Source organism: Opisthocomus hoazin, chromosome Z, assembly GCF_030867145.1.
Source record: "Opisthocomus hoazin isolate bOpiHoa1 chromosome Z, bOpiHoa1.hap1, whole genome shotgun sequence".
Lineage (NCBI taxonomy): Eukaryota > Metazoa > Chordata > Aves > Opisthocomiformes > Opisthocomidae > Opisthocomus > Opisthocomus hoazin.
In genome coordinates this window covers 74,627,796-74,639,944 of record NC_134454.1, presented here as the reverse complement: position 1 = coordinate 74,639,944, position 12,149 = coordinate 74,627,796, and the positions used below count along the sequence as shown (strand labels likewise).

Genomic DNA, 12,149 nt, shown 5'->3' with positions numbered 1-12,149 from the left:
AAATTTGGGGGCAGTATCTACAGAGTAGTTGGAGTTTTAATCTTTTTTTCTCTCTACATTCTTTCCTCTACCAGATTTTGTGGAATCTTACCAATAAAATGCCTTTCCAAGAAAGCCAAATCCCCATAAGTCCTAAAGATGCCCTTAGGCTATGCTTATCTACTGTCCCTGCTCTTTAAGCCATCTAGACACAAGGCAGCCTGATCTGGGAACCATGTTAGCTGCACTGGGATAAGACAGTGGCTTAGCTAATAAGCCCTGGGGAGATCAGGATAGATTAATCTGAGCACAGGGCAGGGCTCTGAGGCTCCACTTAGCTTTTAGACTGAGAAGAACTGGCACAAATATAGAGCTGGGGCCAGCAGTGCCAGACACAACCAACATGGACTGACTGCTCATGCTGTTTTGCTGCTGCTCTCAAGATGTTTCTCAGTATTTACAAGTGTTGTTGATTTTAGAAAGACAGGACATACATCATAAGGCTAAAAAGTAAGCCAAAGTCCTGACACTGAATTTGTACCTACAGGGGCAAGAATAATTAAGTCTATGGTGAAGTCTCTCTGTCGTGCATGCTCACACACGCAAGCTAGCTGCAGCCTGAGTGGAGATTGCAACATCCTTGGTTATATCTTTGATGGGAACGTGTGGTGGTGGTGGCCAGTGCTAAATCATTATCAGTCTCTCCAGTATATATGTGTTTTTGCACAAGTGTGCAGACACATACCTGCACACGCACCCAAGTGTACCCACCAGGCCAGTAAGGAACGCAGCTGCTGCCCAGCTTTTTCTTGGCAGGGCTCTGCACGTTATGTCAGCCAAGAAAAATTTCACATTTACGGGAAAACCCACTGCTGTTCTCACCCTGTTACACAGTAAATAAAAGCATTGCACAGCAAATGTTGACACAGTAACTCTCACAGGAATTTCACAGACAAAACAACCATGTATTCACAGATGCTAACAAAATAACACTGGATTTCACATGTACTTGTTAAGAAATTATTCCCTAGTGAACTACACCACGGATATGAGATAATTATCATAAATCATCTGATGCCATCAGGTATTGTACTATGCAGGTTTAACTTAAGAGAGCTTGAAGGAACACATAGAGTATTGCTTGAGGTTTTTGCCAATATTGGAAAACAGATCTTAGTTTCTTACTATTTCCCAGCCGCATTCAGAGATCCCAGATGACTGAAACACTGCTGTGAAGTTTCATTTATACTTCAAAAACTGGAACGTTTCTCTGGCCCTGAACAGTGACCCTTTGGACTGTTGTCTGTCCCTAGTGCATGCTAGAGAGTTTCAAAACAGATACAGGCATGTGAATAAAGTAAATCAAGTCTAGGAATTCCTGGGAAAGAGCAAATAACCAGTGCTTATAAGAGTAAATAAAACTGGACAGGCCTCATTTTACAGTCCCAGAGGCAAAGGAGTATAGGTCAGTTCACATCCAGCCAGCTAACCCCCTGCCACGAAAACAGTTGTCTTGCTGGAAACAGCCCTTGGCCCATGTGAGTGGTTGAACTGGGCTGAAATGCTCTTTGGGGGAGGACTAGCTAGCACAGACCAAAATTGTGTTAAATAATTCAATAGGAAGGGTAATAGCGTGCCCTTTCCTGAAGCCCGTAACCTGGTCGCCTTTCATTTAAGCAGCACAGATGTAACCAGGCTGCTCAACAGAGGACAGAAACGGCTGTAGTGTTATGGTGACCCCACTCTGCCAGATCTGGGGACACGGCTAAAAATGCTCCACTTGCAAAATATCCCAAACTTGCATGAGCAACAAAATCTTAAGCACAACTGCTTTACAAAGTAACAGTTCTGAACCAATTCCATATAATTAGCCCATTGCTAAGGTCAAACTTTAAAGTGCTATTTATTTGCTAGATCATTTGTATTTCTTGGATGATCACTGTTAATAAGAGTATCTCCCAAAATGGCTGTGTATGAAAAATACTTACTTGCCAGACTCATATGTACCTTTCAAACCTCTGCAGATGAAGTCAGCAAGTCATTACACGCGTTACAAAGCTTTGTAGCCAGCAGTCACAGAACTGTTGTGAATCCAAGGACTGACCATCAAATTTAGCTTTGAAAATGTGAGACCTAAATCAAGGCATTTGAAAGTTATACCTAATGTATTTCCCAGTGGTAGCAGGTGTCTTACCTGCGGGGCTGATTTCTTCCAATCCTCACTGAAGACTTTCTCTTTTCTCTTTTGTCAATGTCATGATTACAGAGACCAGAACACAGAAAGACGGGTTACTGGTTATCTAGACATTTTCAACCAAATATTGGCAATGTGGCTTCATTCACTTCTATTCTGTAATTTTGACAAGGACAGAGACATCTCCAGAGCTGTCACTATCAAAAGAGAAAAACTTAAAATGAAGCAGAAAAAATCCTTAGTCCCCAAACTTGATAAAAGGCCAGGTCAATTCTGCCTCCTGAAATCTAAAGCATGCTTGCTAAATCCGGCAAGCTGACTGCTGTGTGTTGTGGTTCTGTGTCTCTGCTCCTGTTGCAGTCCTCGGATACATATTTTTTGCATAGATATTTTTCCTGGTGCATGGCCCGGATGAACAAAGACCACCCTTTTTCTGTAATGCAATGTAGCACTACCTGGCATATGTTCAGGTCTGAAATCACGTCACCCTGGTTGTAAGAGTGGTTCACTTTTAATGGGTTATTTTAGAACAGCAGTTTTAGGGCTTCTGGTTATTTTTAGCTCATGCGGTAATAGTGTCAGGGAACAGAAACACTGAACACCCCCACATTTTCTTACCCAGTAGTCTTCAGCTGTAGTCATACAGGTGCATTAGCATCCAGCCTGTCTTGTCCAAAATTACAGTTACCCCTTGAGCTCCCCAGAAAGGCAGCAGGAGGTGGCAGTCAGCAATCACCGCAGCTCCTGGGGGGAGCATTGATGGCTTCGATGCCATCAGGGCCTTCCTCAGTCTCGCACCCCCAGAGTGGCTAGCGGCATATTCAGTGACTCATTTCTGGAGAGACACAGTGGCAATGGCACACATGCCACCTGCTCGCTATAACCTTCATCACCCTGATTACCTGTGCATTGTAAACACTAATTGTGGAAATTAGGGGGAACAAAAAAGCAAGTGTTTTCAACCGGTTATAGTTTATTCTGCTGTAAGTTTCAATTATCTCTAGCCGAGATGACTTCCAGGAACAGATCTTCTAATTTCTGCTCTGCTGTTAATTGCAGCTCTCTTTCCGGACTTGTAGTTTGAAGCTTGGCACTGCTGTGGCACTACTTCCTGAGATACAAGTAAAAAGCCAGTGAGCTGAGGAAACAGCAGATAATCATCTTTATTTTCTCCCTAAGTGGTTTTTAACACATGGGTCACATTGACCAGGGCCTGAAGTCTCCGAGACAGCATTTGACAAGACCCACTTGTTCAACAGGGGCCTGAAATTCCCAGTTGGTACCCAGTTACCCGCAATCACTCGTGTGTGATAGTTATTGTAGTTGATTTGTCTGAAAAGGAAGATATCACCAAAGGAAAACTAAGGCTCTCTTGTCAGCTGCACTATTTACACTATGCTCGCAGAAGGATCTAATGAAAGAGGAAGACTGGTTTTATTATTTTGGCAAGATCTTAGCAGCAGAGAGCAGCAGAGGAAGTCCCTGGTAACTGGGTTTTATGCCCAGTAAAGAAAATAGCATGAGAGGTTCACCCCTGCTGACACGTTTATGACTTCCAGCTAAGGGTGCACCTCTTCACCGGGGGCTCCCTGGGGACCCCAAGGGCAGCAGGCAGTGCCTGGCAGCCCGGGCCTGTCCCACCCCACACCCAGGGAGCCGGCAGCCCCAGCCCCGGGCACCTCCCTGGGGACAGGGGCAGGACAAGGCCAGGACGGGACACTGGCCCGTGGGCAGGGACCCCAATCAACAAGGTCCATGGCCAGGAAGGGCAGGGTCTGATGGCCTTGTGGGTCTGAGAGGGGTTCCCGGGCCATCGGCATGGTGGGGGAGGCCCCTGGGAAGCTGGTCTGGGCCATAAGTGTGGCTGGTGCCCTCAGGCCCTGATGCTTAGACATCTCGTGTGCTCTAGGATAATCACTTAGTCACCTAAGGATGATGCTGGGTGAAAGGCTCTGCCATTCTGCAAGTCATGGGAGCGACAGCTTCCAAAAAGCTTATTTGTGTCAGGCTGAAGACCCCTGACTCTCAATTTAGGATGTAACAGGGCTTTAGAGTGGGGGAGGGAGGGGGGGAAGGCAACCAGGCTTCGTCTAAAAAGCAGCATGTTAGAATCAAGTCCCTTCTGCTCTGGTTTTGGTTCTTGCAGGTCCTGGAACAAGTGGGCCCCAAACCCCACCAGGAAATGGGTGGGGCGCGACGCACGAGAATCATCCCATCCCCGGTTTCGCAGCGGTTGCTGTGCCTCATGCAGACACACTCGTCTCATGCACCCACACATGAATAAGACTCAGTGGATCCTGTTTCACCGAGCATGCAATGGGAAGGAAGCACCGGTGCCTCCTTTGGTGCCCAGCACTGTTTTGGGAGCCAGTCTCTAACTTTGAGCTATCACAGTGCTGAGCCCCACAATAGCTTTGGTCCTTTGTGGATGGACAAAGTTATTCCTGATAAGTGGCAATACAAATGGCACTTATTGAGAAGATAAACAGTCCAGTGCTGGAAATTAAATGTTAGGAGTGTACATATGTATATATTCATATATTTTAAATAAATGCACATACACACACAAAATTTTAGAAACAGAGAAGGTAGGATTAATTTTATCCAATTTTAGACATCTATAGCATAAATATTTGTATCTGACCTAGTGCCCTCCCAGCTTCCTTCACAATCAATAGAAGAAGACAGGCACCTTTAGGGCATGACTCATCGGGCCTGTTTTTAGATGTCTACCTAACAAGACAGAAATCCTGTCCTCTAAGGCACTGTTTCTCTCCTGCAGTGACTAAAAGGACAGCCAAAAATGATTAGCGTGGATGTAGACATACACCTTTAAGGGCATCACACTCCCATTAACCAGGGAAGGAAGATCAGCCTACCCAAACCCCTTCGCATCAGAAATCTTCACACCTACCCACACACGAACACAAAGAGCCTTGGGAGCCTGTTGAAAGACCCCTTACAGTAAAATTTACACCTCTGAGCAGAGAGTTTATTAAATCTAGTTAAGTTTCAACTTACAAACAATGTTATTTTTAGCATCTTTATCCCATAACACCCCATCGGCAGAGTTGAGTCAGTTCTGTCATAGATACAGCTGAAGCCTCCGTCTTCTGAAGCAAGTAGCCAAAGCCTACTGCTCAGGGATGTCTGGGTGAGAAGAAATATGACGGACCCCTTCCTCTAAATATATAAACTAAACATGTTCAGCTGGAGCTGTCGTGAAAGCCACAGATCATGCTACTGCTGGAGATGCATCCCTACACTCCCTGGAGTAGAAGCACAGGAGTGCGTTAGACAGCAATGAGCTCTGCAGGAGCCCAGTGGGAAAAACCAGCTGAGATCGCCTCTGGTTTACCCCTCACTGGGAGAGTGGCACTAGCAAAAGTTCTCGTACCCATCTTTTACTGTGCTCCCTGCATCTAGCAACTTTGCATTTAATAGTCTCAGTCATATTTTGCACCAAATTCTTAAGAGATACTTACCTCTCGCATAGCAGCTGAAATAAAGATGTTAGGACTCCAGCATTCAATACAAGATGTTTCCTCTCATAGCTGTAACAGGTAACAGTAATTGCTATAATTAAGCAGTCGCCCATTGGCGAAAGTTTGGTTGTTGCCACTTAAACCTATGTATCTGCCTTATCTTCAAAGCCTTGAAATAAATTATGTATTGCCCCTTTCTGAGCCTGCACAATGATAAACATTATAACAGACACTATATATAAATCCAGTTCTCTTCTATATTTGGTCAAATTTTGCATTCAATGTTACAGTTGCAATAACTATTTATACAGAAGCCCATAACAGCAGCTGCTAATTGTCCAGCCATTGAATCGTGCCACAGCTGTTTCACTGTGGTAAGAGTATACTACATGCACTTCCCATAATCTTGTGCTAATGAAAAACTAGATATGCTTGCATGTTCTGTGGAACTTTCCGTCAGTGGAAAGGCTCATTATATTAATATTGGATAATGCCTCCTCTCTGACGTTAAGCACAAATGGATGGGATTTTTCTATGCAGTAGAGAAGATGCGTTACTGAGAAATCTGTTCTTCAAAAATTGGTACGGTCTCTGTGACCCTGGTTACCCTGACAGATTCAGTTCAGGTTTGTTTCATCTTCCTCAGTTATAATTTATGACCCAAGGCAATGATCCATCAAGCCAGATAACATTACTTGGAGGCTACAATAGCAAAAGAGAGACAGCATTTCCTGCCATGACTGAAAAAGAAAACTCTATCATTACCTAATGTAAGTTATCACACTAAAAGAGGAGAGCTTATCCAAGAAAAAGATAGATGTTGCAGGAAACATTAAAGAGCTGCAGTCTTTGACATGAGGGTTGGGGAGTCCTGTGACAGAACATAGCAACAAACCCAAATTCCTTGCAAGTGCAGTCCTGACACAACTGAAGCCAACACCAAACCCCCCACTAATCTCAGGAAGCTGAAGATTTCTTCTGGATTCAGTTTATAGCTGAATCACCACCTTATTAGTGAATGGCAGAAGATGTCTTCACTCTGTGCCACACTGTTCCACTGTAAAACAGAAACTGCGGGAGTTATCCTTGTCAGCAAGAGAGAACAACGCAAATATTAACGTGAGTGCTCACATAGCACGCAACTACTCTGAGACCAGAGGTGCTGGAGAATTGGGAGCTCTCAACTGCCTTCCGTTTATCAGGAAATAACTTCGTCTGGCAATTTATCACAGGGAGAAGTGTCAGGGAAAAAAATTCCTCCTACCAGAAACTTTGTAGACAGTAATACTGGAATCAGAGTCCTGTAACGAATTAGTATTAAGCTTAGAGAGTCAGGAGCAAGAAATCTTCATTGTTTGTTGAGGGTACAGAAGGCATACATAGCCATTCTGAGTGATTATTGCCCACAGAATGCAAGCAGCAGCAAGAAATAAGGGCACTAAAAAAGAACCTGGGTACAACCATATTTGCAGCCCTTTCCCAGACCATCGCCAGCACATTAGCATGTATCTTCAGTTGGAGGAAAGAGCTGTAGAATCACAATGGCAAACCTACCTCAGTATTTTATAGTCATGCTTTACTGTATTTAGCAGCAGGATTAATTGCTTCTTTCCTTGAGCTCCATCCAGTTGAGACTAGCTGCTGATTTAGGGAGCTTGGCAACATCCCAAATACAGAGATCTGATATCTCCTTGGAGGAAAAATAACCATTTCACATCCAGCCCTCTCCCAGCTCCCAAGTGACCCTGCCCAGCCCTTGGTGAGGTGTCATGCTTGTACATAGGGCAGGTCATTCATCAGTCAACACTTGTCATGCTTTTTTTCCTGATTTTCATTGTTTTCCTGACTGCTGGTGAAAGAAAGTGACTTTCAGCATTCCCCTACTTGGAAGGCAGGTTTCTGATCCCCAGTTTGGTAAAATTCTGAGTGTTGAAAGGACAATTCTAATCGTAACTGCTCAGCGTGGTAATCTGTGACCGAGGAATGATCTAGCACAGAGGGCAAGAACGCCCAGCTACAAGAAGGCGTTAGACTGGCTGGAAGTAGAAATGCCAGAGAAAGAACTACTCCTTGTAACGGAGTGAATTTTCCCTTGGTGACGAGCTAAGAAACAGCCGCAGCATTGTCTTGTAGCCACCCCGGAAAGTGAGCGCTCAGGGCGACTAGCCCAGGGGCTATCTTTGGGCAGCAGAGCAGGGCTGGGGTGTTGACCCATGGCCGGGCTGAAATGCACCATGCAACTGCTCTCAAGATCGGTGCTGGTGCAACCGTATTTAAGGAGTGTGCTTCTGATGCTTCTTTGCAGACTCCGTGTAGAACCACATAGTCTTGCAGTAGGACTCTGCCCAATGCATTGTTCATTAAATTTTTCTTTTATACTTAAGCACAAAAGTGTGTTTAATTTGCCTCAAGGGGTACCATAAAAATTCCCCAACTGTGTCTAAGGCTCAAAACCAGCAAACCAACACAGAAAGCAAACATTTCCTCCCTTCAGTTACTCTGATCTAAAATCTTATTGTTTCGAAGACTTCACTCAATAGTCGCATATTTGTGGTTTTCAGTATTTTGTATTTCTCTCTGAATTTATACCATGATTGCACAGACATGTAGCCTCCTTCATGACCCCATTAGGTGTCAGAGAGAACGTGCAATGTCGCTGAAGTCTGCCTGCCTGGGTGATACAGCCGGTACTCTGCCAGTGAGATGATCAGCGTGCTCAGCAGTCACATGTGCAGGAACAGAGCAACAAATGGCTGAGGAAGTGAAAATTCTCATCCAGCACCAGGGGACATCAGGAAATGTTCCCCTTTCCCCCTTCCCAGTTGCTCCCCTCCCTCCCTCTGTACATCCACAGAGCTACCAAGAGTGAAAGCAGCCTCCATACCCCATACTCCAGGTCATTTTCAGACCAAAAAAAAGCGCACTGCCACCCTCCTCCCAAAAGTCTGTTAAGTAAGCTCTGGTGGTTTTTTCATCCTTTGTTTTTGATCCACTTGTCCTTTCATCAGCAGGTGAGTTTTCCCCAGGGTTGTTCAGCCTGCGCATGGTGGGATGATCATGGTGGCTGCCGGGAAAGCTGGTGGGTTATGCTAAGCAGCTCCCCTGCTCCAGCACCTCCACTTTGATGCCAGCACACTTCATGGCTGCCAGTGTGCAAAGAGTGACTGTCCTCCTCCTCCCTGTCGACTCCATACGGATGCAGTGAAGACGACTCTCTTCTTTGGGGCACTGGTAAGGCATCAGGCAGGAGCACTGGGTCTGTGTCTCTGGAAATGAAAGTGTGGGAGTTTTAGCTGCAAATGTCATGACTAGAACCATATTTTATAGTTTCACAACATTTCAAAGTCCAGCAAGGAAAAATCACTGTTGGAAGTTTGTGCTATGTTAGTTACAACAAGCCTAAAGCACATACACTAAATGGTAGGGTATTAGGAATAGAGGCAAAAGCAGGTTTAAACATCAGTGGCCCATACAGAAGGAGAAGTGAAATATCTAACTATTTTTGTCCACTGGCTTTCCCTGACCCTTCTACTAAACAAAAAGTTATTAAACTGACTTTCTGTTCCCAATTATCCTTTCACACAATGTTGCTGTGAAATGGAGTCTTAAGGTCCATATTGTATCAGCTCCTATTTCATTAAAGCTCCCTTTATGAATGCTAAGCTACCTACTGCTGGCCCGTGGTAAAGCTCAGCCCTGATGGTTATTTCATTACCCATTTCTGATCTAATCAGGTTCTGACTCTTTATATTCTTCCCCAGAAATTCCCTAGGCAGGAAACTAAATTTCTGCTTTCCCTTTCTTAAAACTTATGAAAAATGTGTGTTTTCCTCTGTTTGGCTGCTTTCACATGGCACTGCAGTATCCTCTGCCTCTGTGTTGATACCAACTACTCATTCTACGGAAAGACAAATCTTCAATCTCCTAAATGTTTGTACATACACATGAGAAAGAGGACTTCTGTGGAGACTGAGAGGAGAAAAGTCCAATTCAAACCTCCTGAGCACCACGATGAAAACTTACTTTGTTTAATTTTTTTCCCCTCTCTCTCTCTCTTTCTCATTTTTCCTTTCTGAATAGGGCTGCTCTGCAGGCTTTTGAGAGAAAATCACTGAGGTTCTGGCACAGGATCCAGCTTTAGCCACTTCCACAGAAGGAGCAGATCTAGGCTTCTTAGGGGCTCTGGAATAAATAAGCCTAATATTTTTTTAAATTATAACCATCTTCCCAGGAGCCTAAGGTGCCTAGAGGCTCCAACATAGCCTATCCATTAAGGGGCATGCCTGGTTATGCTCGCTGCTTCAGCCCCACAAGGAACGACGTCTCATGTGGTAATTTTACAGCCACCTACTTCAGAGTCTGGCGTCAGAGTCTGGCGTCAGACTCTGGTGTCAGAGTCTGGCGTCAGAGTCTGGGCGATTGAGGTGAGCTGGGGTGGCAGCAAGCAGCAGCATGGGGCTGGTGACTTCAAATTTTGTGCTGCAGGAATCTTCCATCTTCAAAAAGGGGTTATAGGACTGCTGCACACCGCTGTTGCTTGATTGATCGTAAGTAGTCAAGGTGTGATAAAGATCACATTTGTCTCTGAAAGCAAGCGAAGGACTGAGCGTGGGTGCCACAGCGTTTTCCTGGCAGGCGCTTGATGTGCACGGAGCCAGCAAACACCTCAGACATTTACCGGAAAACCCACTGCTCTTATCACCAGGTTACACAGTAAATAGCCAAGTTGCACAACAGTGTTTATAAAATTCTTGGGGATTTCACCAGCTTAGGTAGTTCATTAACACTCTTAATAAACACAATTTTCACATGTAGATATTTGCAAATTTTATCATTAAAATCCCTTTAAGCCCGATGGCTCCAGTCTTGCTTTTTAAGTACTATCATGATTTACTTTCACAATTTAATTATATGATATAGAGGGAGTGGCCCAAATTAACTCCTGAAGTACAAAATAGTGGTTATAATAGCCTCACAAGGAATGGGCGATAACAATTCTGATTATGTTTCTGTGATGAAAGATTCAAATGTTATTTCTCCTGAAAAAGTTCCCTCAACTTCCAAGTTCCGTTTGTGCCTTACTAAAGGGCAGTGGCAATGCTACACCACTTGTAGCTAAGGGAAAAGGAATGTATCTAAGTGTAACATTTGGTAGTAGGGACACAGGACTGATCACACTTCCATACCCCTCTCACCATAAATTGCTCAGATGGACCACAACGCCTGCAAATCCCATTCCTGGAGCAGTGAAAGAGTCAGCACATTTTATTTTTAGATCCAAAGGGTTGGACAAATCCCACCATTTAGCAGTGTTACCTGGACACTCCTCCCAGTCATAGCAGGTGTCATAACCACAGGGCACTTTCTTCAAGCTATTTGTAGAGAGCCTTGCTCTTTCGATTGCCCAGTGTAAGTTGGCATTACCGTGGCAAGGGCCATCATGCAAGAAATGAAATGACCGCTCTCCAAGGCACATCTCAGCTGAATACTGACAGCTGGGCTTGGTCACATTCTGTTCAGAAACAGCATGTAGCACACAGACGTCTCCTGAGTAGTGGCTGCCCCAAGGAAAAAAGAAAAATTATTTTAGCAGGCTGTCCGTGCTTTTAAATGCTCCACCAGCACTGGATGAAACACAGCAAAGCCATGGGCAGGTTGGATATCTCTCTAAAAACCTAAGGCTGTCCCAGCTACTGCAGGACCTGGATGTGGTACAGCGTAATGCTGTGAGATGAGGAACTTTGGTCCTGTCCAACAGATGGGAAGTAAAGGACATGTGCAAGAACAAGAAAACAGGAGGTGCTGTTACCTCTGCAAGGTGTGGGAAATTTCTACAGGTCCTGGGGTGGCTTGTCTGAGTTAATGCAGCCCTGCAGCTGTGTGTGTAAGTCTGCCTCTAAGGCACAGTTAGTTTAGGACCAATGGCAGGCAAACCCAGCCATGCTGCTTGTAGTTTCATTCTGTATTGCTCTTGGATCCTGAGTGGAATTCTTCTCAGGAAGTGCAGGCATTTCCAAGCAGCAAAATTTTGTGGAACCTAGTCACTTCCCAAAGAGAGAAATGACTTTTTTTGCCTCCTGAGTTAAACTTATAGCTTCAATCAACAAAACCTCTCAAGTTGTCAGAGGATTTGGCCTATATGCTTTTGACAATGTCTATCACACTCTGAACATGCTCTCTTTCTACTCAAGGACTCTTGAGAGAAAGAAGATACCTGGTTATTTGGGCACTGACATGAATGACATGAATCCTATGCCAAGGGATTTGCCTGTGGTCACGCAGGAGCCCTGCGGTGGAATGTGTGTTGATCTCAGCCCCACAACAGCCCAGCTTATATTCAATCTGTGCTCATCTTTGCTATCTCCAACTCCACACCAAACGCCCACCCTGGCTAGCCGTTTACTAAAAATCTTCTAGGATAACCCTCTATTCACTTCAAGGCTCAATGGTCTGTGCAGGTCATGTTGTGTACTGAGACAGTAAATTCAAGT

The 12,149-nt window shown here is 44.7% G+C and overlaps 1 protein-coding gene across 2 annotated transcripts in view; it reads right to left on the bottom strand.

Annotated features, from left to right (window-relative positions):
• Positions 1-5,143: 5,143 nt before the first annotated feature.
• Positions 5,144-12,149, bottom strand: part of C6 (complement C6) — a 30,299-nt gene continuing 23,293 nt past the window's right edge. For both annotated transcript variants that reach the window (XM_009943747.2, XM_075411642.1), the window contains 2 exons: positions 10,975-11,216; positions 5,144-8,924 (listed from right to left, as the gene is read on the bottom strand). In XM_009943747.2, the coding sequence (XP_009942049.2) occupies positions 8,743-8,924; positions 10,975-11,216 (424 nt within the window). In that variant the 3' untranslated portion in view covers positions 5,144-8,742. The remainder of the gene's footprint in view (positions 8,925-10,974; positions 11,217-12,149) is intronic.